The following is a 26,951-nucleotide window of genomic DNA, read 5'->3' as shown; positions in this document are numbered from 1 at the left end:
AGCCCACTATATTGACCAGACAAAGAGCAAGGCCATTATCCTTGTATTCATGTGGTTGCAAAAATAATTCTAAACTGTCAATCCATGAGACAGTTTCTGATTCTGGGTGGATCTGTTTGCACATTAGTGGATGATCTCAGTGTCTACCCGCATTTCAGTGCAGTGTGAACCGTGTAGTGCGATATTTGGTAAAAGTATAACATCTATGGCTAAATTAATTTATTACTCAATTCAATGGTACTTTCTGGGAGTTTAATACTGATCGCCTATGCTCAGGTTAAGTCATCAGTATATCAGTATCTGATCAGTGGGGGTCCGATATCAGCTGTTTGAAGAGAAAGCAAAGCAGCACTTCCTAAGGCTTACCATATAGCAGGTGTGCTTGGTTTTCCATCCCAGGCCCATTCACTTGAATGGGACTGAACTGCTGTGACTGATGACCGTAACGTCACTGACCTAGGAAAAGGCTGTATCGCTCACTGGAGGGCCTCTTCAAACATTGATGACCTATCCTGAGCATGCGTCATCAATATCTTAGGGTACTTTCACACTAGCGTTTTTTTTTTTTCCGGCATAGAGTTCCGTCCTAGGGGCTCTATACCGGAAAAGAACTGATCAGTTTTATCCCCATGCATTCTGAATGGAAAGCATTCCGTTCAGGATGCATCAGGATGTCTTCAGTTCAGTTATTTTGACTGATCAGGCAAAAGATAAAACCGCAGCATGCTACGGTTTTATCTCCGGACAAAAAAAACTGAAGACTTGCCTGAATGCCGAATCTGGCATTTGTTTTCCATAGGAATGTATTAGTGCCGGATCCGGCATTCAAAATACAGGAATGCTGGATCCATCCTTCCGGTCTCCACATGCACAGACCGCCGCAAGTGTGAAAGTAGCCTTACTCCTGGAAAACTAAGGCTAGAGCTACATGGCAGCTTTGGCTGCGTAACATTAAGATCACAACTTCGAGTTGCTATATCTCAACTAATGGTGATAAATGTAATTGCATTGAAACCAAGTTTCACATTTTATCCCCTGTCATATTTTGGTCACGATAACTTGCATTTCGAAATGTGATCACATTCACTATCATTTACTATCATTAGCAATGATGTAGCAGCACAACATTGAGATCTTGCAGATCTAGCCTAACTAGCTTAAACTAGAGCTTTGAAACTGGCAAATGCTTCCTACAACATATTTTTTGCCCTTCGCTGGCAGTGTTCCATACGTCAAACTGTTTCTTTACACCTCTCATTAAAATCCTTAGGCCTCTTTCACACAACTTTTGCCTGGCTGGCACAGGGCTTGCGCTATATAGAAAATGCCTATTCTTGTGCGTAATTGGACAAGAATGGGACATGTTCTATATTTTTGGCGGGGCAGCGTGCTGTCCGCATCTTTTGCGGCCCCATTGAAATGAAAGGGTCCGCACCCAAATTGCGGCATGCATGTGGACCCATTCATACGGTCGTGTGAATGTAGCCTAATACTGTATTTACTAACACAAACAGGACTGGATCCAATCATAAAACAGGACTGGATCCCATTTAAAAAACAAAACACTTCAATCCAATATGAATTTCTTTCCAAGTAAATGCTCTCTTAATTGGTTCAACTGAATGTGTGGAGTCCAACTTCTCTAACCCCCTGTGGTCAGTTATGTCTATGACCTCTATATGTATAGGTAATGTGGGCAACCTGTTAGTTATATTTGTATCCACATATTTTTATGATTTTAAAGTGTACTGAAAACAATGGGGGGGATTTATCAAACTAGGCTTAGTTGCCCATAGCAACCAATCATATTCATTTTCCAATGGAGCTGTGAAAAATGAAAGGTGGAATCTGATTGGTTGCTATGGGCAAGTAAGCCCATTTTCCTTTACACCAGTTTTGAGAAATCTACCCCAATATTTTGAGCACTTCCCTACATCCAAACAGAGCATGCACTCTGTTTCTTAGCCGTAGAGGTGGAAGGTGGACAAAATGTCAGGGTCAAGTAGTATCTTGCGTTAAATAAATTACAATATCAAAATCTATATGCTTATGTACCAGACATACTGTGCCTGTGATTTATGTTTTTGTTTTTTTTTACCATCGTATATGTACTCGTAGATATAGTCTTATTATGACCACTTTTGGGGTCATTTATTAAGACCGGCGTTTTAGATGCCGGTCTTAATAATCCTGCGCCTGCTTGATGCGCCTAAGTTATGCATATGCGCCAATTTACTTAAATCTGCGTCAGCTCCCTTACTGGTATAGATTTAAGTCATTTTCTATGCCAAAAATAGGCGTAGAAAATTATAAATGAGAAGGGCCTGATGCCCCGCCCTCTTCCACACCCACACCACACACCCTTTTTTCCCACCACCTCAAAAAAGTGGCATGAGCAGGGATAAACTAACCCCTTTGCTTCATAAACTAACCCCTTTTATCTGTTCTTTGAATCATTTTGTGGTTGAATTGAATTAATAATTAATTTTAGACTTTTATTTGTGTTTCAGGAAAATTTGAATTTGGCTCTGAATTCAGCATCGGCCATTGGTTGTCATGTAGTTAACATTGGTGCAGAAGACTTAAAGGAAGGGAAGCCATACTTGGTGCTGGGACTTCTGTGGCAGGTTATCAAGATTGGCCTGTTTGCAGACATTGAGCTGAGCAGGAATGAAGGTACTAGCTTTTCAGTACATTGTTATTGTGTCCTGGCCTTTTTTAATGACATTATAAGTATATAAAATAGACAGCTTTTACAAAATGTAAAGTTTACATTAAATTTATAAAGCAAAGTTGCATTTTGTAGAAATGTAATGTTAAGGGCAGTACTTGCACCAAAGTCACATATGTCTGAGTGCCATTTTTGTGAAATTAGCACTTTACAAATGTTCTGGCCAGAAATGGTTGGATAAATGGCACTTTTAATGAATGTCTCTGTTTATATCATGTTTATACTTGTATTAGATGATTTCCAAGTAGTATAATCCTTTTGTTTGGATTACATATATGGAATATAGTACATTAGAGGTAATTTAGAGAGTTAAATGGAATCTGTCACCAGCAACCTCCCTATTCAACTGTCTGCATAGACACATAGCTGTAGTTCACTCGATTAAAACACAGTTTTTCTTTTGCTGATCCGAGGCTCCTTTCCCAAGTTATGATGCCTTTTCTTAATATGCAAATTAGGCGTTTGGTCAATGAGGGTGTCACCGTTGCTCTTGTTGCACCCAAGCTTCACTCCTTTCTGTTGTCAGCTCCTCCCCCACTGCTTTGACACTGCCTGGCCCGGTCAATAAAAGCAGCCAGGGATAGTCTGGCCACAGAAGGTATCGGAGCTTGGGTGCAACAAGAGCAATAGTAATGTCCTCGTTAAGCATCATAATTCAGGAACAGAGCCTTGAATCAACAAAATAAAGGAGCATTTTAATCAGATGAACCACAACTATGATCTATGCAAACATTTGGATGGGGAGATCGCTGATTCCCTTTAAGCTGGCTATACACTTGAGAGCGCTGCCAGTTGACAGCTATTTCTCCCAGCTCAGCCATACACATGTACACACGACTGTTGAATAAGGTGGGAATAAGCCTTTATCGGGCACCTCTCAATGATCCAATATACCCCATACCTTTTCCCCCCTTAGGCCTCATGCACACGACTGTTGTTTTGGTCTGCATCCGAGTCGCAGTTTTTGCGGCTCAGATGCAGACCCATTCGCTTTAATTGGGCTGCAAAGATGCGGACAGCACTCCGTGTGCTGTCCGCATCCGTTTCTCCGTTCTGTGGTCCGCAAAAAAAATATAAACTGTCCTATTCTTGTCCGTTTTTGTCCGAATAGGCAGTTATATCAATGGCTGTCCGTGCCGTTCCGCAAATTGCGGAACGCACACGGACGCCATCCGTGTTTTGCAGATCCGCAATTTGCGGACCACAAAACACACAACGGTCGAGTGCATGAGGCCTTATACTGTATATCAGAACATTGACTGATTCTGTTGGTATCTGCGGGTGTCTCTCATGTGGCGAGCTCTAGTATCGTAAAGCATTATCATTCTGTACTAATCTAAATATCTTGTGCTGTCCAGCTTTGATAGCATTGTTACGGGATGGTGAGAGTTTAGAGGATCTCATGAAGCTTTCTCCAGAAGAGCTACTTCTAAGATGGGCCAACTACCACTTAGAGAATGCTGGATGCAGCAAAATTCATAACTTCAGTTCAGATATCAAGGTATGTTCTGTATGGAAGTCATGCAAACAAATGAAGGCTGTTTCTAAAGAAATTAAAATAATGCATCAAGGACTCAGCATTGTGGGTCACCCAATTACAAGAAGAAAGGGCCTCATATACATTAGATGAAAGATGGTTATTTTTCTGGGACTATCATCTATAGTGTATTGGAGTGTCCTAGATGTTGGAGGAGACTTCAACATGCCCAATCATTTATACTTACAGGTAGTGATGGACGAACATCGGCGTTCGCGGCGGGCCCCATTGACCTTATTGGCAGGCGAACCTAAAAAACCTTCAGGTCATATTTGCAGCCACCAAATAATTACTAGAAGTTCACAAATAGTCCCACAACATGGACAGTGACATACCAGAGGGGGATCATTGGCAAAAATTCCCACAAAAAATATGTATTTTAATCAGGGGCCATTTTTATGCATCTCAAAGGGAAACTCTCAAAAATGTGCCCTGCTGGAGCCTAGAAAAGTTTTACTTTAGGCCACGGGAGTACAGGCCCCAAAAATTAGGCATTCACTTGACAGAAAAGAACTTGTGATTATGTGGCTGAATGTACATTAGTCGGTCACTGGATACAAATTTTACTGTAGGCCAGTACAGGCCCCAGAAATTAGGCATTAACCTGACAGAAAAGAACTTGTGATTATGTGGGGAGGTACATTAGGCGGTCACTGGATAAAAATGTTACTGTAGGCCACTGGAGTACAGGCCCCAAAAATTAGGTAATCACCTGACAGTGAAGGCCTTTTATGCCACTGTATATACATAAGACAAGGACCATTCTTTGTTCTGGGTGGTGGCGGATATGTGTGGGCTGGCATGAGGAAATTCAAATACAGGTGATCGTCACAGGTGTTGAATTCCTCCGAGATCCATGCCTCATTCATTTTTAGAAATGTGAGGTAGTCTACACTGTCGTGAGCTAGGCAAGTGCGCTTATCGGTCACAATCCCCCCTGCTGCTCTGAACGTCCTTTCGGACAGGATACTCGACAAGGGGCAAGCCAAGAGTTCTATGGAAAATTGTGCCACAGGTCAAGCCTGCACACCCAGCAGTTCAGGGGTTACTCTCTTCTCAGAGCATCCACATCAGTCGTTAACCCGATGTAGTCGGACACCTGTCGGTCTAGGCGTTCCCTGAGGCTGGATCCGGAGGGCGGCTGTCGATGGGTTGGCTGCAAGAATGATCTCATATCCGAAGTGACCAACACATCTTCAAATCGGTCTAGGGGTTCCCTGAGGCTGGATCCGGAGGGCGGCTGTCGATGGGTTGGCTGCAAGAATGATCTCATATACGAAGTGACCAACACATCTTCAAACTGCCCTCTTCTTGCAGGCGTGTTAGGATTGATACCTGCACCTGTTTAGTTGTGAGTAGAAATTCCTCTGCCAGCACCCGCAACAGCAGAATGCAGCATCTCTCACAGCAAGGCCTGGAAATGCTGCATTCTCCCAGCCCTCTGTGATGCTGGTAACATGTCCTCCATTTTGTGTTTGTACCAGGGGTCTAAGTACGTTGCCACCCAGTACTGGTCCTTGCCCTTTATGCTTTTTATACGGGGGTCCTTCTTCAAACACTGGAGCATGAAGGCCCCTATTTGCACTAAATTGGAAGCGGTGGAGCGCCCTGGCTCCTGCTCATCACCCAGGAGAATGTCGTCCTCCGTCTCCTCCCCCCAGCCACGGACAACACCAGGGATCCCCGAAAAGTCTCCTGACCAGTTTGGTGATCTCATGGAATAGGTTCTGGGGAGCTTGGGGGGTGCAGCGTAAAAGGCGGTAGCAGTGGAAAAGGAGGAGTCAGCCGAGGAGGAGACGGAGGATGGAGTAGGAGGAGGAGAAGAAGAGGCAGGCCTACATGCAATCCTTGGCGGTAACACCAAATCCACACGGAAGCCACCGGTTACATGCTTGATGGCCCTTCGAATGTTCACCCAGTAGGCAGTAAAAGTTATGTACTTTCCCTGCCTGTGTTTGCTAGACCACGTGTCTGTGGTCAGATGTATCTTGGCACCGACACTGTGTGCCCGAGATATTTTCACTTGCCGCTGAACGTGGCCATATAGCTCTGGGATGCCCTTCTGGGGGAAATATTTCCTTCCGGGAACCTTCCATTGCGGTGTGCCAATGGCCACAAATTTTCTAATGGCCTCCGAGTCCACCAGTTTATATGGCAGTAGTTGGCGGGCTAGCAATTCCGACAAGCCAGTGGTCAGCCATTGGGCCACAGAAGTCTGCCTTTTGCCAGATGAACGTGACAACGGCATGGTGGAAGGTGTAGTGGAGGACAAATGGGAGGAGAGAGGAGAAGGAGAAGAGGCAGGACGTGGAGCACAGGGAGTGTGGCTTTGTGTGTTCTGACAGCATTGCTCCATATAGGTTTGTGATGGGAGGCCAGGAGCCTTCTTAAGGCGGTCACCCCTAGATGCGACTTATGCGTTGACAGCACAGGCTGCAGATGGCAACACTATTGTCAGCAGCTGACACGTTAAAAAAAGCCCACACTGCGGAGCCATGTGTCGGCGTCCTGGAAGTGCCAGAAGTGACCATGCATGGTAGATGGCTCGCTCAAGATACATTCTCAGTCTGCTTTTTGCCTACTGTGCCCTGCGAGCTCTGCCTGCTTCTCCTCCTTCTCCTCCCTCTCTGCTGCTCCATCTCTCCCTCTGAACTCCCCTCCTCTTCCTCTCTTGTGGGCACCCACGTGACGTCCATTGACACGTTATCATCGTCACCTTCACCCCCACTGACATTTGAGATCTCGGAGTAGACAGCAACAGCGGGGACTTCCCTTCTTGGGCTGATCTGGGTACTGTCGTCAGACCGCTGGGTGGCGGCCTTTGCTACCTTCTCTTCCTCATCCGATGTCAAGAATCCGTAAGGTCTGGGAATTGATGGGAAAATAATTCCTCTGACTCGAGAGGAGGGGCTATGGTGGTGGTGGTGGTGTATTTGGGGGTGCCCACAGCAGAGAGCGAGGAGGGTGCAGATATAGAGGATGAGGAGGGTGCAGAAGCGGAAGGCTGAGTGAGCCACTTAACCAACTCTGGTGAGCCCTTTGAAGTAATCACACGTGTCTTTTCCAACTTCCCACTTAGGCTCCGGCCTGGTGCACCTGCTCGACCCCTACTACCCCTGCGGAACGGCCTGCCTCTTCTTCTGCCTGTTATTTTCATAATGACCCTGTACCTAAGTCCCTATAGAAGTGCAGTATTTGTGGAAGCAGGTATATCGCAGGCCTCAATCAATATTTGGTGGAAACAGGTATATCAAACCCCTTAATAAGTATTTTGTGGAAGCAGGTATATCGCAGGCCTCAATCAATATTTGGTGGAAGCAGGTATATCGAACCACTTAATCAGTATTTTGTGGAAGCAGGTATATCGCAGGCCTCAATCAATATTTGGTGAAAGCAGGTATATCAAACACCTTAATCAGTATTTTGTGGAAGCAAGTATATCGCAGGTCTCAATCAATATTTGGTGGAAGCAGCTATATCAAACCCCTTAATCAGTTTTTTGTGGAAGCAGGTATATCGCAGGCCTCAATCAATATTTGGTGGAAACAGGTATATCGAACCCCTTAATCAGTATTTTGTGGAAGCAGGTATATTGCAGGTCTCAATCAATATTTGGTGGAAGCAGGTATATCAAACCACATAATCAGTATTTTGTGGAAGCAGGTATATCGCACCCCATAATCAATATTTGGTGGAAGCAGGTATAAAACACCCCTCAATTATTTTTTTTGCCACAACAGTTATATCACACCACCCTGTTTATTTGGGGCAACAGATATATCGCAGCCCTCAATCAGTATTTTGTGGAAGAAGGTATATGGGGCAACTGCTATATCTCAGCCGTTGCAATTAGTTGTTCCAATAGCGTTTGTGCCTCTATATAGCTGCGGTATCGCAGCAGAGCCGCACACAACTGCTGCACAATACAAATGCACTATATTATACTTTCTATGTTAGAAAGTATATTCTAAGTGTATCACACCCCTCAGTGTATCACATCTATCGATAGCTCACCAATGCCAGTCCTTAAAAGGACTATTGTGGCTTTATTAGCTAGCGTTTGGTGTCCCTAACAGCCTATCTCTGCTCCACAAAGCAACCTCTCCCTACACTGGCAAAACACAGAATGAAAATGGATGCCAGATCGGGTTCTTTTATAGGGTGGGGGTGTATCCATGTGTTGAAACATCTCAATTGGCTGTCCTGTCCCACCTGATGGATGTGTCATGGGTAAAAAATTTGGCGCAATGCAAAAGAATATGGCGCTGGCAGACATAGTGTCACGGCCACGGTTTTGGCCGTGACTCCTTGGGAGCCGCATACAGTTGCCCGCAGTTTGGGTTGTTGTTTCAACCGCAGCTTGACGCTTGATGTTGTTTGCCTCAAGTGCGGTTGCCGCGGACAACAGGTATGTGTGCGGTCCCTTTGGAGTTTGTGTGCGTGTATGTATGCACTGTCGTTTTGTCTGTGTGCACTCTGTGTAGTGTGTGGTGTGCACGGACACCTTTCCTGCACTGTGGTTGCCCGTGGCAACGTTTGTCGTTGTGTACATGTGGTGGCAGTGTCCCGGCCTTGGGGCTGACTCCCAGGACACGGTTGCCACCCATGTTGTTGCCTGCGGCAACAACCACAGTGTGTTTGTTGTGTTGGACACTTTCCCTTTAAGTTGGTGTTTTCCCTTTCCTGTGGTGCTGGAAGGGTTAACTCCCTTCCCAGTGTGTGTGATGTCACTGGGTGTGTCTGACCGTTGGGTGTGGCCTCTTAGGCCTATAAAGCCTCTCACTTTGGCATGGCTCAGTAGGTTGCTTCAGTCATGCTTTGCTGTTGCAGCCTCCTGTGATTTCCATCTTCTTGTAAGGGCCACCCTTCCGGTCATAAGTTCTAATACCGTGATGTGTTGTTGATGTCTTGTGTCTCTGTGTTTTGTGCAGCTATGGATGTCCTGGTCCCTGTGTGTCTTCATGTGTGTGCTGTTTACCTTTGTCTGTGTGGACAGCCTTTCCTTAGCACGGGTTCCAGTCAGCAAGGCTGAGACAGGTTTGGTTGGAAATGTTTGGTTCACCTGTCTTATCCATAGTCATGTTCATGTATCCCCCTTCTTCATGCTGCTTGGCCAGTGAGACTCCTGCTCCTCCGTGCCTAGGAGGAGTGGGTTGTCTTACCCTGCTCCTTAGCCCAGGGACCGGTCGGAGGGTAAGTCAGGGATCCGAGGTTCCTGCGCATGGGTCCTCCTACCATCAAGGTCGGCCCATGCAGGTAGGAGACAGGGTCAGCGTTAGGGACGCGACAGGAGGTGACATGCTCCCTGATTCTGTGTGCCTGGCGAGTAGCGACTGGACATCTTCCGTCACCGCACGGCTGAGGATTTCCCCCATCCTCAGCCGTGACACATAGGTGTTTTCTGAGACTTTTCTACTGATGACCTATGACCTGATAGGTCATCAGTATCTGATTGGTGGAAATTTTGACACACCGGGACCCCGCCCATCAGCTGTTTGAAATGGTAGCAGTGCTCGTAGTAGCACTGAAGCCTTCTCTTTGCTCACCAAACACAGTGCTGTACAGTCGTGGCCAAAAGTTTTGAGAATTACATAAATATTGGAAATTAGAAAAGTTGCTGCTTAAGTTTTTATAATAGCAATTTACATATACTCCAGAATGTTATGAAGAGTGATCAGATGAATTGCATAGTCCTTCTTTGCCATGAAAATTAACTTAATCCCAAAAGACCTTTCCACTGCATTTGATTGCTGTCATTAAAGGACCTGCTGAGATCATTTCAGTAATCGTCTTGTTAACTCAGGTGAGAATGTTGACGAGCACAAGGCTGGAGATCATTATGTCAGGCTGATTGGGTTAAAATGGCAGACTTGACATGTTAAAAGGAGGGTGATGCTTGAAATCATTGTTCTTCCATTGTTAACCATGGTGACCTGCAAATAAACGCGTGCAGCCATCATTGCACTGCATAAAAATGGCTTCACAGGCAAGGATATTGTGGCTACTAAGATTGCACCTCAAGAACTTCAAGGAAAGAGGTTCAATTCTTGTTAAGAAGGCTTCAGGGCGTCCAAGAAAGTCCAGCAAGCGCCAGGATCGTCTCCTAAAGAGGATTCAGCTGCGGGATCGGAGTGCCACCAGTGCAGAGCTTTCTCAGGAATGGCAGCAGGCAGGTGTGAGCGCATCTGCATGCACAGTGAGGCGAAGACTTTTGGAAGATGGCCTGGTGTCAAGAAGGCCAGCAAAGAAGCCACTTCTCTCCAAAAAAAACATCAGGGACAGATTGATCTTCTGCAGAAAGTATGGTGAATGAACTGCTGAGGACTGGGGCAAAGTCATATTCTCCGATGAAGCCTCTTTCCGATTGTTTGGGGCATCTGGAAAAAGGCTTGTCCGGAGAAGAAAAGGTGAGCGCTACCATCAGTCCTGTGTCATGCCAACAGTAAAGCATCCTGAGACCATTCATGTGTGGGGTTGCTTCTCATCCAAGGGAGTGGGCTCACTCACAATTTTGCCCAAAAACACAGCCATGAATAAAGAATGGTACCAAAACACCCTCCAACAGCAACTTCTTCCAACAATCCAACAACAGTTTGGTGAAGAACAATGCATTTTCCAGCACGATGGAGCACCGTCCCATAAGGCAAAAGTGATAACTAAGTGGCTCGGGGACCAAAACTTTGACATTTTGGGTCCATGGCCTGGTAACTCCCCAGATCTTAATCCAATTGAGAACTTGTAGTCAATCTTCAAGAGGCGGGTGGACAAACAAAAACCCACTAATTCTGACAAACTCCAAGAAGTGATTATGAAAGAATGGGTTGCTATCAGTCAGGAATTGGCCCAGAAGTTGATTGAGAGCATGCCCAGTCGAATTGCAGAGGTCCTGAAAAAGAAGGGCCAACACTGCAAATACTGACTCTTTGCATAAATGTCATGTAATTGTCGATAAAAGCCTTTGAAACGTATGAAGTGTGTGTAATTATATTTCACTACATCACAGAAACAACTGAAACAAAGATCTAAAAGCAGTTTAGCAGCAAACTTTGTGAAAACTAATATTTGTGTCATTCTCAAACTTTTGGCCACGACTGTACATTGTATAGTGGCTGTGGAGTCACAGTTCAGCCTCATTCACTTCATTTGGGCTGAGCTGCACATAGTACATGTAACCGATGAACTTGATGGCCTAGACTAAGCTGAAGCTACTACCAGGAACTGCCTTCTCAAACAGCTGATCGGCAGGGGTCCCGGGTATTGGACCCCAACCCATCAGAAACCGATGACCTATACATAGTATAGGTCATCAGTAGAAAACTCTCAGAAAACCCCTTAAAGCTTCCACTAGAGGTGACCCACTACATTGAAATAAGCATTCATACAGCTATGTGCACAGCAAAATAAAAAAGTTATGGCTCTGGGAAAACAGGGAAGAAATACGAAAACGCAAAAAACTCTGGTATAAACTTGGAGAGGAGGCTGACGCAGCTCTTTACCTCAATTCTCTGAAGTAACTTGTCCTCCTGTGTGATTAAGACAGGTTTTGTGTGCACTAATAGGACAGCGGCCATTTTATTTCCCCCTGATGATTGCTCCCTAGACAAAATGAGCCATTATAAATAATGAAAGGTATTTGGTAATATACTTATAATAAAGTAACATTTAAGTATTTTCATTTTCTTAATTCCCGGAGAACCCATGTAAGATATTTGTTGAACTCCATGATGAATATTTCCTTGTGATACAAGACCTTCTAGTGTATGATTACTATGTTACTAGGTTCATAAGCTGGATACATTGTATCTAATGTTTGTTAATAGAAATCACTGTCTGTTAGCCAGGAATAATGAATGGATTTACAATGAGGAATAGTATGAACCTTTTTCCAATATTTGTTCTACACCAGTGCAAATGTTTAGTTTTCTGACACTATGGCTTTGTGTCCAACGACACATAATGGTTTGTGGTCCTTAAATTAAAGAGAACCTGTCACCATGAAAATGCATCATAATCTCCAGGCAGCATGTTATAGAGCAGGGAAGTTGAGCAGATAGGGATATATAGTTTAAAAAACCGGGCCCATTTTTGTTTTTGCATTTTTAGTTTTTTCCTCTTAATTTTCCAATAGCCATAACTTTTTAAAGTTTCCATTTATATAGCCATTTGAGGGCTTATTTTTTGTGGGATAAGTTGTATTTTTTTAAGGGCACCATTTAATTTACCATGTCTAGTCAGTCACTGGCCTTAATGGTGGCATGGCATTCTTGCAAATGTGACTGCTGAGACCAGTGATTGGCTGGACTGGAAGCAGCAGCGAAAAGGACAGCGCTGTGGGAATGGCGGGACTGAAGACAAGTGGGTTGTTTTTATTAACTTGGTCACAAGTTGCCATTGGGGTTGTCAGCTCTTAGGCTGGAAACCACCTTTAATGGCAAGTGATTCAGCCAAACCTGTAATTTATTCTTTTCAATCTCTGCTTTTGATGTATGTCCATTTAAGGTTACCCAAAACCTCTGAGTAGTCAGTGGCTAGGTTTTATTGGTGACATTACCTCAAGATAAAAAATACAGCTTAAGGGTCCATTCACACGTCTATGTGTGTTTTGCGGATCCACGGATCCGCAAAACACGGACATCGGCGATGTGCGTTACGCATTTTGCGGACCGCACATCGCCGGCACTTAATAGAAAATGCCTATTCTTGTCCGCAATTGCGGACAAGAATAGGACATGTTCTATTTTTTTTCGGGAACGGAATTGCGGACCTGGAAGTGCGGATCCGCAATTCCAGATCCGGGCAGCACATCGTGCTGCCCCATAGAAATGAATGGGTCCGCAATTCCGTTCCGCAAAATGCGGAACGAAATTGCGGACGTGTGAATGGACCCTAACTCCGTAAAGGGGGTTAACAGCTTTAGCACATGCCAGTTAGTGCTGATATTCATGAGCTTTTGGCTTTCTCCCTGCCACTGATAATTTTTTTCCCAGTTGATTCAGCAGCAAGGGATAGAGAAAGCTACAGTTTAAATAAATGGTGCCATTAAAAATACAACTTGCCCCCATTTGGCTATGTGAATGGAAAATTTTTAAAAGTTATGGCTCTTGGAAGGTGGGGAGGAAAAAACAAAAACACAAAGACAAAAATTGTCCTGTTCCTTGAGGGTTTAATACTGATGGAAATTTCCTTTAATGTATGTCCTGTTTAAAATAAATTCTGTTCTGTGTTAGAGTTATCTTTGTATATCATGACGGGGATTTGAAAAGTCACAGTAATCATTGCTGCTCAATATGGGGTTAAGTGATTTCATATATTAACAAGAACGTCCCTTGCCCTTTCTCCTCGCGGGTCTCTACTGTCAGTGATCCTAGATACAAACGCTTTGGGTGCTTTCCCCTGTGTGCTCTTGACTGACAGTTTTTATAAGCTTGCATGATATCTGTGGTGGTTCTTGCAATGGCTCATGCCTTGTCTAAGCAGGTTGTGGGGACATTTTAGATGGGGAAGGCATTTTTTCACGAGTAACATAGTCCTTCTGTTTGCTATTCTACCTATATCACTGACTTATGATGAGGGGGTGAGGGAGACAAGCAAAACGTTTATTGTAGCATCATATACTGCTTGTATACGTACATAGTTCTTCAATTTACCAGCCAGGAAGGAATATTGTGAAAGAAACCAAATGCCTCATACAGAGTAATAATTACTGAATTACATTATGGTAGTGATGATTATCTTCGTCTGTTCTTTTTAGGATTCCAAAGCTTATTACAATTTGCTTAATCAAGTTGCTCCCAAAGGCGATGAAGAAGGAGTACCAGCTATTGTCATTGATACCAATGGACTTAGGGTAAAATTTTATTTTCCAACATAATCATATCTTACAGCATTACAGCGAGCACATCATCACATTCAATACGTCTGCCTGTACGATGAGATAATAATTGCAATTATAATAATCTGAAAAAATAATTAGAAATATTGTAAATATTATTTAAATGAACCATGTGTTGATAAAAGCTCAGGGTACACACATGAATAATGCCGTATTATCATGATATAGATAAAGAAATCATTGTGTTGTAGAGATACAAGTGGTCCCTTAATATTAATTGGTTTCAGGACAAGCATTGTAAGTTGAAATCAATGTAACTTGAATCCATAAAGGCGGGTTTACATGCTACAATGTACAGCCGATTGTCGGGAAGGAAGTGATCCTCTCCGACAGTCGGCCGCTGGTTCAGTGAAGGAGACCACTGCATTTACATGTTGCGATCTCCTTCACGGTATGACGACAAAGGATCGCTATTTCAATCGCTCGACTCCATACAGCTGCAATTTTTCTGGGCAACAGATCGCTGTTTAGACAGTACAATCTGCTGCCCCAGAAACGATATTTGATGTGACTGCATGAACAACAGGATCACCCGATGAACTAGCGTTTTGTTTGTTTATTGGGTGATCAGCGGCACATTTACATGGGCAGATTGTCGGGAACAAGGGTTCACAGGAGCATTCGTTCACGTTAATCTGCCCAAAATTCAGGCCATGGAAATTTACCTTTACTCTGTGGCAAACGCCAAAATGTCATTCCAAAATAAGAGAAATTAAGAATTAAGAAAAATAAGCGGATAAGTAGGACAGAATAAGCAAGCCCTTACATACAGTGTCTTGAAAATGTATTGATACCGCTTGAACCTTTCCACAATTTTTCACGTTACACCCACAAACCTAAATGTTTTTGGGGGAATTTTATGTGATAGACCAAAACAAAGTTACAAGTATGTGTGAAGTGCAATTACAGCTGGAAGTCTTTTGGGGTATGTCTCTTTACCAGTTTTGCACATCTATTAGCTGAAATGTTGGCCCATTCTTCTTTGCAAAATAATTCAAGCTCAGTCAGATTGGACACACAAGAGATTGATACATGGTTTTAAAAATTCTTTAAAAAATAAAAATCTGGAAAGTGCGGCGTGCATTTGTTCCACACAATAGAATGCCAGGTGGCACTGCCGGTCTGCATCAATCACACTGAGTGCGGCATGCATTTGTGTTTAGCCTCCCTGAGTCAATACTTTGTAGAAACACCTTTTGCTGCAATTACAGCTGCGAGTCTTTTGGTATATGTACCAATTTGCAAAATAGCTCAAGCTCAGTCAGATTGGATGAAGAGTGTCTGTGAACAGCAATTTTCAAGTCTTGTCAGATTCTCAATAGGATTTCGGTCTTGACTTCAACTGGGCCATTCTAACACATGCTTTGATCTAAACCATTCCATTGTTGCTCTGACTGTATGTGAACCTCCATCCCAGTCTCAAGTCTTTTGCAGTTTCTCCCGGGTTTTCCTCCAGGATTGCCCTGTATTTAGCACCATCCATCTTTCCATCAACTCTGACCAGCTTCCCTGTCCCTGCTGAAAAAAGATGGTGTGTTCAGGGTAATGTACATTGTTAGTTTTCCACCACACATAGCGTTTTGAATTTAGGCTAAAAAGATGGGCCTCTAGGCTGCTTCTCTCATTAGTGTTCTCCTTGCCTGGGCTGTCAGTTTAGGTGGACAGCCATGTCTTAGTAGGGTTGCAGTTGTGCCATACTCCTTCCATTTTCGGATGATGGGGATTGAACAGTGCTCCGTGAGATGTTCAGAGCTTGGGATATATTTTTATAACCTAACCCAGCTTTACACCTCCACAACTTTATCCCAGACCTGTCTGGTGTGTTCCTTGGTTTTCAAGATGCTATTTGATCACTAATGTTCTATAACAAACCTCTGAGGCCTTAATAGAACAGCTGTAATTACAGTGAGAATTACACACAGGTGGACTCTATTTTCTAATTAGATGACTTCTGAAGGCAATTGGTCACACTAGATTTTATTTAGGGGTATCAGGGTACAGAATACAAATGCACGCCACATTGTTCAGATTTTTATTTATCAAAAAGCTTGTATCATGTATCATTTTAATCTTAATTCACACATACTTGCTACTTTATGTTGTTCTATCACATAAAATCCCAATAAAATACATTTGTTTGTGGGTGTAACATGAAAAAATGTGGAAAAGTTTAAGGGGTATGAATACTTTTTCAAGGCACTGTATAACAGGAAGGAATAGATGCTGGAAGCTGTAAATTACATTCTATGATGAGGACAGGATCTTCTTCAGGGTCTTGTATAATACAAAGTGTACCAGAAAACAAAAATGAGCTGCCCTCATCTGATATCCAAATAAGCAGCTTTTCCTGGCACAGAGGGTGGTACAGAACATGTAATACCCCACTTTACTATAAAGAGGAGCTTTTAGACAACTAATACAGACAACCAATACAGGTGTTTTACCAAAAACATGGCCATGACAATTCGTTGGTTCTGAGTCTGAGGCATTGTATGTTGAGTCTGGTTTCAACTTATGATGGGCCAGGGAAGACTATTGTGTGCTGAAAATTTTGTATCCTGAGGCTATTGTATCCTGTATTCATGTGACTACAATGTGGCCATTGCTAACAGATACAGTTAACATTGCAGCTTTATGTAACATTTTTAGTGACTTCGTGAAAAGTGTAGGAAAACATTCTTATAAAATAACAGTTCAAATAATAATCTAAATTCATTTTAAGGTCCCATGCACACAACTGTATTGTTTATCCATGTGATATCAGCAATTTTTCCAGCTAACACACTGACAGATTCATTTCTATGTGGCTATGCACACGGCGGTATGTTTTACAGACCCTATGAATGTTCCTCCTGTTCTTGTCTTTATTGGGGATAAGAACAGCCCTTTCTATTGGTGGAACTGAGAAAACTGCGGAGTGCGCATGGAAAGTATCTGTACTTTGCGACCCGAAATATAGACACTGCCATGTGCATGGAGCCTAAAAGAGAATCATTTTATACATATGGCTATGTTTCTGAACTGACCTTTCTGTATTCATATTTCCTGGTTGCAGGAGAAGGAAGACCTAAAGAGAGCAGAGTGCATGCTGGTACAGGCAGACAGACTGGGTTGTCGCCAATTTGTGACAGCCACAGATGTTGTGCGAGGGAATCCAAAGCTTAACTTGGCTTTCATTGCCAACTTGTTTAACAAATACCCTGCTTTACAGAAGCCGGAAAACCAGGACATTGACTGGAGCTCAATTGAGGGTAAAATGGCTCTTAATAAAATGTAATTTGAATGAAAACTGTCATTAAAGGGGTTGTCTCACTTCAGCAAATGATCTTTATCATGTAGTCAACGTTAACACAAGGCACTTGCTAATGTATTGTGATTGTCCATATTGCATCCTTTGCTGCTTGATTCATTTTTCCTTCACATTATACACTGCTTGTATCCAGGGTTTGTGACCACGCTGCAATCCAGTAGCAGTGGCCGTGCTTGCACACTACAGGAGAAGGCACCAGAGTATGAGTACTCTCCAAGTTCCAGCCACCAGGGTGGCCAGTACTTTTTCTATAGTGTGGAAGCACGGCCATTGCTGCTGGATTACAGGGTGGTCAAAACCTGGATACGAGCAATGTAAAATTTGATGGGAAAATTAATCAAGCCAGCGAAGGAGGCAATATATAGAATCACAATACATTTGCTGAATTACTGAGTTCGGGCTTTTGCACACAAGCAATATTAAACTCGAGCAAGTTCTGTCAGTGAAAAACTGATGTTTTTCCCTCCATTGTGTGTTTTCTGTCACTCTGTTACGTTCTTTTCTCTTTTCACTTACCTATTGACTTGAATGGGCAAGTCCCGTGTGAAGAAAAAAAAACAATGTCCCATGGGGTCTTTCTTGCATGAAGAATGCAAAAGTTAGAAAACCGCCCATGTGCTTAAACCCATTGACTATTGGGTAATTTTTCACTCCGGTTGCTGTCCGTTTAATACATGTACGGCCCCTGTGTGTGTAACTTACTTGTCTATCCTTAAAGGGGTTGTCCGGGTTCAAACTGAACCCGTACACAACCTGATCTGCACTCATTCATGAATGAGTGGAGCATCTGAGCTTTTTATGCTCCGATGCTCCCCCCTGCGTTGCATCGCGCAGGGAAAGGGCTCTTTGTTAACTTTTGGACACTGCTAGGCGGAGGCTTCCGCCTAGCAGTGTTCCCTTTGACATCACTGGCTCTGATGGGCGGTCTTTAGTGCTGACCTAGACAGGCTAGGGAAGCGCTAAAAACCGCTCATTAGTGCCAGTGATGTCATCGAGCTCACTGCTAGGTGGAAGCCTGTGCCTAGCTTACCCACGGAGAGACCGGTACGTCACCAGATCTCAAGAAAATTCCCTTGCCCTGCGCGATTCAGCACAGGGCAAGGTAGAGTATCGGAGCATGAAAAGCTCCGATGCTCCACTCGTTCATGGTGAATGAGTGCAGATCGGGTTGTGTCCGGGTTCAGGTCTGAACCCGGGCAACCCCTTTAATGGCATGATCATGCAGAGGTGGTTTCCCAATAATATATTGGCCATAATTTCTCTGTTAGATTAGGCAAAAGATAAATCTCGTATACTTGAATTGTGAATTATAGTGGCTCACTCTGTTTGACACCGCGGTAATGGTGCTCTGCTGCAAGTGATTCACCCAATCTCTTAACAAGTAAGTAAATATAAAAATAATCAGCAGGCACTCACCATCTGTATTTCACACATAAATAACACATTTATTATTATTTAAATATTAAAATAAATAAAAATCTTAAAAAAGAAAATGGATAACAATATACCTTAATTGTGCACACAGTATAGAAAGTTAATAAACATATGTTAATATATAATATATAATGGATAAATGTGGTAGAGTCAATTTATAAAAAATCGATTAAATATTCCAATAAAAAAGATCGATTGAATAGTCAGATAAAAAAATCGGATAAGTGGTCGAATAAATAGCAGAGAAGTGTCTTTAGATTATTTCATATAAAATTTTCGGATATTATATGAATATAATTTTGAAAATTCACTAAGTATACTTGTCTTCTTATTCTTATGGGTAATCCAACATATTCCAGTGTTAAATTAGTTGCAGAATGTTCATAATATATTATAATTGCTCTAGTTTCAGTTGATCATTTTTCATAGATTTCCTTGATTTATACCATGGAAGATCTGATATTCACAATAGAGCACTGCAGCTATATAGTTTATCAGTGGGTGATTTTCGAATTAATAGTTTAGTATAGATAGTCTTGTTATAAAATTCGATTGTGCTTTGCTGTGGAGGCGTCCCTCTCACAGTTAAAGAGGACCTTTCACCGATTCTTACCCTATGAACTAACTATACAGACATGTGGAGCGGCGCCCGGGGATCTCACTGCACTTACTATTATCCCCGGGCGCCGCTCCGTTCTCCTGCTATGCCCTCCGGTATCTCCGTTCCCTAAGTTATGGTAGGCGGAGTCTGCCCTAGCGCTAGCCAATCGCATTGCAGAGCTCACAGCCTGGGAGAAAATAACCTCCCAGGCTGTGAGCTCTGCGCTGCGATTGGCCAGCGCTAGGGCAGACTCCGCCTACCATAACTTAGTGACTGGAATCTCCGCCTACTATAACTTAGTGAGCGGAGATACCGGAGGACATAGTGGGAGAACGGAGCGGCGCCCGGGGATAATAGTAAGTGCAGTGAGATCCCCGGGCGCCGCTCCACATGTCTGTATAGTTAGTTCATAGGGTAAGAATCGGTGAAAGGTCCTCTTTAAGCTTACTCACCCAGGTCTAGAGCGCTTGTCTATGTGATGTGTTGATTTCGTTCAGCTGTCAGCATCTCACATGGCATTGAATAGAAAAAAGATGAAGTTGTTGGAAATCTTGTATGATCCTTACTTTTTCGATTCTTTGATCTTTAATCCTGCAGGATGATTTGGTCTGTAGTTTGGTTCCTTTAATCCGCCAGACGCGTTTCGAGGTGACCTCACCTCTTCCTCAGTGGCTTAAAAATGATCAACTGAAACTAGAGCAATTATAATATATTATGAACATTCTGCAACTAATTTAACACTGGAATATGTTGGATTACCCATAAGAATAAGAAGACAAGTATACTTAGTGAATTTTCAAAATTATATTCATATACTGTAATATCCGAAAATTTTATATGAAATAATCTAAAGACACTTCTCTGCTATTTATTCGACCACTTATCCGATTTTTTTATCTGACTATTCAATCGATCTTTTTTATTGGAATATTTAATTGATTTTTTATAAATTGACTCTACCACATTTATCCATTATATATTATATATTAACATATGTTTATTAACTTTCTATACTGTGTGCACAATTAAGGTATATTAAGGTATATTGTTATCCATTTTCTTTTTTAAGATTTTTATTTATTTTAATATTTTAAATTTTAAATAATAATAAATGTGTTATTTATGTGTGAAATACAGATGTTGAGTGCCTGCTGATTATTTTTATAAAAGATAAATCTCAATTAGATTTATTTGAAAACAATTCTTCTGTCTGAACTGCTGTCAGAGATGTGTTGTGGCACCCACTGGTGTTTCTTTGATTCCCTCTTAGAATGTCCACCAGATGTGTTCAGTGCTGATGGTCATACATTCTTAGTAGCACAGTGCTGCTTCCCACATCCTCTTGTACATGTGCAGCAGGGTGATACTCACTATTGTGCAGGCCCGCTAGTACACTAGAAGTGGCTTTTCCTCACCAACACAGGCAATAGAAACAAGCCAGCTAAATTAAAAGTAAAGTGGAATTATGATGAGAACTCTTGTTAAATAGTATATCACATACAAGGTATTGAATTATTTGTACAGGTGAAACAAGAGAAGAAAGAACATTCAGGAACTGGATCAACTCACTTGGGGTTAATCCACGAGTCAATCATTTGTATAGGTAAGATCTGCAGAGGAAATAATGGTACCATACACTGCTGGTGATATCTGTATGAATGTCCAGGCATAAACATTTTAAATGGGTTGTTAAGGATCAGAAAAACATGGCCATTTTGTTCCAAAATCAGCACCACCCCTGTCCGCAGGTTGTGTGGGGTGAGCAGCAATAGCAGACACAATCTATGGATGGGTGTGGTGCGTGCTGCTTCTGGAACAAAGCATTTTTCTGATGCTGGACAACAGACAAATAGCAAGTCATATTGGAGGAGGGATTTTGATATTTTGTCTTATTTCATTAATTAATGTGCCTTTTTACAGTGACCTTTCAGATGCCCTCATAATATTCCAGTTGTATGAGAAGATAAAGGTTCCCGTAGACTGGAGCAAAGTGAATAAGCCACCATACCCTAAACTGGGAGAGAAAATGAAAAAGGTATCATTTGCTACATTTCCCACGGATAGTGTGTGCAGCATTTAAAGTGCATGGTGGAACATTTGTACCTCATTTTTCCAATAAAAATCCATTTGCTATTCGAATAACCCTAGATTCTCACCTCGCAAATTTGAAATACTGGTGGAATAGTGCAGCAAAGTTGTATCTCCAAATTTTTTAAATGGGTTTGTAGCCAACATCTTTTGCACTTTGTCTCTTTTAAAATTTTATCTTAATATTTTTATAGCTTGAAAACTGTAATTATGCCGTAGACCTGGGGAAGAACAAGGCCAAGTTCTCTCTGGTTGGCATAGCTGGACAGGACCTGCATGAGGGAAATCGGACACTCACGCTTGCTTTGATGTGGCAGTTAATGAGAAGGTATGTAGTAAATGTTAGGGGTTCTTTTGTTGGACAGTTTAGTGAAAAAACAGGACTGCTGGCAAGTATTCAAGGCTTTTGCTTTTTTACCCCATAATCAAAACAGAACGTTCCTCAGATCTCCATGTCATGTATTTGAGTTAAAGGGTATGCACTCCTTTGAGGGCATTTTTTTAATGATTGCATTTAACTAATTTTGGGCTAAAAATCTTTTATCAATTGATCTTTATTAAAGATTTTTAACAGTTTTTCCTCTACAGCTTTAACTCCCACTACATCTATAGACTATTGCTCTCTGCCTTACACTGAATCTGTCAGGGAGTAGCTCTAATGGGTTGATTTGTAGCCCTTATCTCTGAACTCCTGACAACTCATAAACCATCAAATTGATACTAATTTAGCTATAATGATTGGTTATCAGCTGTCAGGAGTTTAGAAATAAAGATGGCAGATCGAGCCATTAGGACAGCTCCCTGACGGATTCAGTGTGAGGCAGAGAGAAATTAGAACTGTTGAACATTTTGAATAAAGGCCAATTGATAAAATGATTTTTAGCCCAAAATAAGTTAAATCCAATGATTAAAAAATGTCCCAACAGGTGTCCATAGCCTAAGTTTAAGGTTAGTCTAAGGTTAGGATTGAGGGGAGAAATAGGGCTTATCATTTAATTATACATATCTTTTATCATATGGGCACTACCACATTAAAAGTTAGAGGAACCTACAAAATAGATGTCTTTGTCAACTAGGATGTTAACAGTTCAGATTATTAACTTCTTGCACTTACTTTACCTTAAAGATATACATTGAATATACTGGCGGACATTGGAGGAGGTCAGAAAGTTAATGATGACACAATCATTTCCTGGGTGAATAAAACTCTCCAACAGGCTGGAAAGTCAACGACCATCTCTGGCTTTAAGGTAAATCTTGAATATTATTCACTGAAGGACAAAAGGGAAAAAGTGTAAAATGCAGCACAATAAATCTTAGAGAAATGGGAACTTATCCTTATGCAGATTTTTTTTTTCTTTTTTTTAAAGAAGTGCTTCAATACTTATCAGTTCTGTAGCGAGGTGCTCAGGCTTACTATAATTTAGAACTGACTGATGACAAGTTTTAGGGTCACAGATACTGGAGGTGGTATGATTGTATGAGAGGAAATCTCTCTACAATACATTTTCTGTCTAACTGGTTTGTGCTGTCACAAAGAAATGGACCTGTCACCTCTTCTGATCTGTGTTTTACTAAATAATTTTACTTCTCATGCAATAACGATTCTGGAACATCTATTTATATACCTCTATGCATTCCTCATTTATTGCTACCAGAAGATTGCTGACAGTATCAGACTGTGCAGGGACATACCCCCATTGGTAAAACCCAGTGGCAGGTTCATTAATAAACTTATAGTAGCAATAACTGAGGTACAGAACAACATACAGTCATAGGAATAGATGCTGCAAAATTGTCATTACATGGGAAATGCAAGTAGTTACTAAAACCTCAGGAGAGGTGACAGGTCCTCTATAAGAACTTTAACCTTCTACATTGAAAAAGCTGCAACATTACTGCACTGCAGGAAACGGCATATAGACCGGTATAAAGACTGCCCATATATGCAAGCAGCTGTGCCATGCCATGGTGCAGCAAAGGCGCCGCTCTCTGCCACACCAATACTGTGCATGTGCTCCAAGTGTTCCGGGAAGTCAGCCTTCTTAAACATTCGGGAACAGCTGCGTATGTAGCTCTCATGCCTCATTCACACGTCAGTGACTCACAGGCATGTGCTGTATGTGTTGTCCATGGAAAAAAACATGTACCAATTCATTTTAATGTGTGTATTCACACATCCATGTTTTAGCACTGTCTGTGGGTCCATAATTTTAGCACGGAAGCATGCTCTAATTCAGGCATGCTCAAGCTGCGGCCCTCCAGCTGTTGCAAAACTACAACTCCCAGCATGCCCGAACAGCCTACAGCAGGGCATTGTGGGAGTTGTAGTTTTACAACAGCTGCCGGGCAGCAGGTTAAGCATGCCTGCTCTAATTTGTCCGTGCTCATAGATCTATCACGCCCATTATAGTCTATGGGTCCATGAAAAACACGGACACAACACGGATGCCATCCGTGTTTCGCAGACCATTAGGAGGAGAAGCTATGAGAATTCAATTTTTTGCTGAAACACGGATTACACACAGAGAGCAAAAACCCAAACACAGATCCTTCACAGACATCTTATCACTCACCATCTTATCACGGATTTCATCACGGATGTGGGAATGAGGCATTACTTTGCTGTCATTAATTGAACAGCAGGAGGAAGTATTTCCAAAGATATAATTATTGGCTGATATATTTTTTTAAATGCAGGCATATTATACAAACCCATGTAAAAATGGTTCCTTGGATTAATATTAGTTCTCTAATATAAATTATCAAAATGCGTGCCGCAATGCACGAACATCGTCCGTGGGGCAGCCGCAGCAGATCGCGGACCCATTCACTTTAATGGGTCCGCGATCCAGCTGTTCTGCAAAAAGATAGGACATGTTCTATCTTTTTACGGAACGCAAGTACGGAACGAAACCCCACGGAAGTACTCTGTAGTCCTCCCGTAGGGTTCCGTTCCGTGCTTTCGTTCCACATCTCCGGATTTGCGGACCCATTCAAGTGAATGGGTCTGCATCCGTGTTGCGGAATGCCCACGGAACGGCGCCCGTGTATTGCGGATCCGCAAATGCGGTCCGCAATACGGCCACAGAACGCACACACAGTTCGTGTGCAAGAGGCCTGATACTCATGAAAAAATACATTTGTGTAAATGAGGCCTAATGTGTTGCTAAATGTATTAATAATACAAATTGTTATATGCATATAAACAGGATGGTAAAATCAGCACCAGCATGCCAGTCTTGGATTTAATTGATGCTATTCAGCCTGGATCCATTAACTATGACATTCTGAAAACAGAAGACCTAAATGATGATGAGAAACTCAATAATGCTAAGTATGTACAAGCTGAATGGTTCACTACACATAGAATTTTTCAAATAAGTTTGAGCCTGTTTTGACTTTTTCTAGTTTTGTGTGGAATATGATTAAATACTATTATTATTATTATTATTATTATTATTATTATTATTATTAATAATATTATTTAAAGGTACCAATCATTGTATTAAATGTTTGACAGAGCATTTTTATTGATGGAGGTACTGAGACCCCCACCAAGTGCCAAAAGTTTTTTTAAAGTTACCCTTTAAGTATTACTTATCAAATCTATTGATGGATATCCCATATTACGGTTAAAGAGAGTAGGGGTAATTTATTAAGACTGGCTTTGTGTACGCCGGTCTTAATTTGTCATGTGCTGGGGTGAGATATGCCACATATATTAAGCCATACACCTCTTAATAATTGTGGTGCTCATCTGGCTGCCTGTGCTCCAGGACTGAAAATTACTCAAACAAGGAGTAGATTTCTGGTGCAATGTGCACCATTGTCTGGCTTACATTTTGTTAAATTGGTCAAGCTGTGCCCCCTCCCACCCACTTTTTGGAAATGTCACCGTGTAGCCCAAGTTGTAATGGATTGTACAGGTACACCAAGAAATTTGTAAATGCTGAAAGGAAGCGGTACAATAGAATACTTTCCCTTTTATGACCATAATGTTAATTGTGCAAGGGGAAATTATTATATTGTAAACTCAGATAACCAGCGCAAAAACTGTTCTAAAGATCATATGCTGTCATTGTCATGGATTTAACATATTGTTGCCTTTTCAATGCAGATATGCTATATCAATGGCGAGGAAGATTGGTGCAAGAGTTTATGCTTTGCCTGAAGACTTGGTGGAGGTGAAGCCAAAGATGGTCATGACAGTGTTTGCTTGTCTCATGGGGAGAGGACTTAAAGTTTAAAAAGCTAGTGACATACATACTATGCCTAAAGCTGCCTTGTATAAACCAATCGCCTTCATTCCAAACCAACACAGAAAATTTATTTTATTGGAAAAAAATGAAAATGTAGATATAATATAACATTTGGTGAGATCATCGCTTTCTATACAAAGATATACAGTCCTATTGGTAAGAAAAACAGTAAAAGCCCCTTTACACTGCTCAGTTGAATATACGATTGTTGGGAAGGAAGCGTTCCTTCCCGGCCATGGCCTGTTCGTCATTGAAGGAGACCACAGCTATTACATGCTGCGATCCTCTCTACAGTATAGGGAGGAGCGATCATTAATGCCATCACTTATCCGCATACAGAATCATTGTTTGCCGGCAGCAAAGCGTCTTTAGACGGCATGATCTGCTGCTGGCAAACAATGATTTAGGTGACTGCATGAAAGTTTGAATTTCCCAATGAACGAGCGGCACCTTTATTTACACAGGCAGATCATCGCAACGTGCGCTCCTACGAACCTTTGCTAGCAATGACCTGCACGATGTTTGGACAGTGTAAAGGAGCCTTAATGCATTCCTGATGTTATTAACAATGGCAGCTCTCATTATCATTACATTTTGTCTCAAAACTAGTTCAAGATACATAATAAAAATGATGGTTTTGTTATGCTGTGCTTGTTTTTATCACACTTAGGGCTCTTTCACACCTGCGTTATTGTCTTCCGGCATAGAGTTCCGTCGTCGGGGCTCTATGCCGGAAGAATCCTGATCAGGATTATCCTAATGCATTCTGAATGGAGAGTAATCCGTTCAGGATGCATCAGGATGTCTTCAGTTCCGGTACGGAACGTTTGTTGGCCGGAGAAAATACCGCAGCATGCTGCGCTTTTTGCTCCGGCCAAAAATCCGGAACACTTGCCGCAAGGCCGGATCCGGAATTAATGCCCATTGGAAGGCATTGATCCGGATCCGGCCTTAAGCTAAACGTCGTTTCGGCGCATTGCCGGAGCCGACATTTAGCTTTTTCAGAGTGGTTACCATGGCTGCCGGGACGCTAAAGTCCTGACAGCCATGGTAAGTGTAGCGGGGAGCGGGGGAGCAGTGTACTTACCGTCCGTGC

General features: G+C 42.2%; 1 protein-coding gene across 1 annotated transcript in view; it reads left to right on the top strand.

Moving 5' to 3' along the window:
* Nucleotides 1-25,941, top strand: part of LCP1 (lymphocyte cytosolic protein 1) — a 59,790-nt gene extending 33,849 nt beyond the window's left edge. Inside the window, exons 7-16 of the mRNA XM_040425446.1 lie at nt 2,511-2,676; nt 4,090-4,232; nt 14,020-14,115; nt 17,216-17,411; nt 21,030-21,108; nt 21,426-21,540; nt 21,788-21,921; nt 22,720-22,843; nt 24,806-24,930; nt 25,714-25,941. Coding sequence (XP_040281380.1) covers nt 2,511-2,676; nt 4,090-4,232; nt 14,020-14,115; nt 17,216-17,411; nt 21,030-21,108; nt 21,426-21,540; nt 21,788-21,921; nt 22,720-22,843; nt 24,806-24,930; nt 25,714-25,843 — 1,308 coding nt within the window. The 3' untranslated portion in view covers nt 25,844-25,941. The remainder of the gene's footprint in view (nt 1-2,510; nt 2,677-4,089; nt 4,233-14,019; nt 14,116-17,215; nt 17,412-21,029; nt 21,109-21,425; nt 21,541-21,787; nt 21,922-22,719; nt 22,844-24,805; nt 24,931-25,713) is intronic.
* The last annotated feature ends 1,010 nt before the right edge of the window (nt 25,942-26,951 follow it).

This window comes from Bufo bufo, chromosome 3, assembly GCF_905171765.1.
Source record: "Bufo bufo chromosome 3, aBufBuf1.1, whole genome shotgun sequence".
NCBI classification, from domain to species: Eukaryota; Metazoa; Chordata; class Amphibia; order Anura; family Bufonidae; genus Bufo; species Bufo bufo.
Note: the sequence above shows the minus strand (reverse complement) of the source record. Positions and strands in the feature narration are given on the sequence as shown.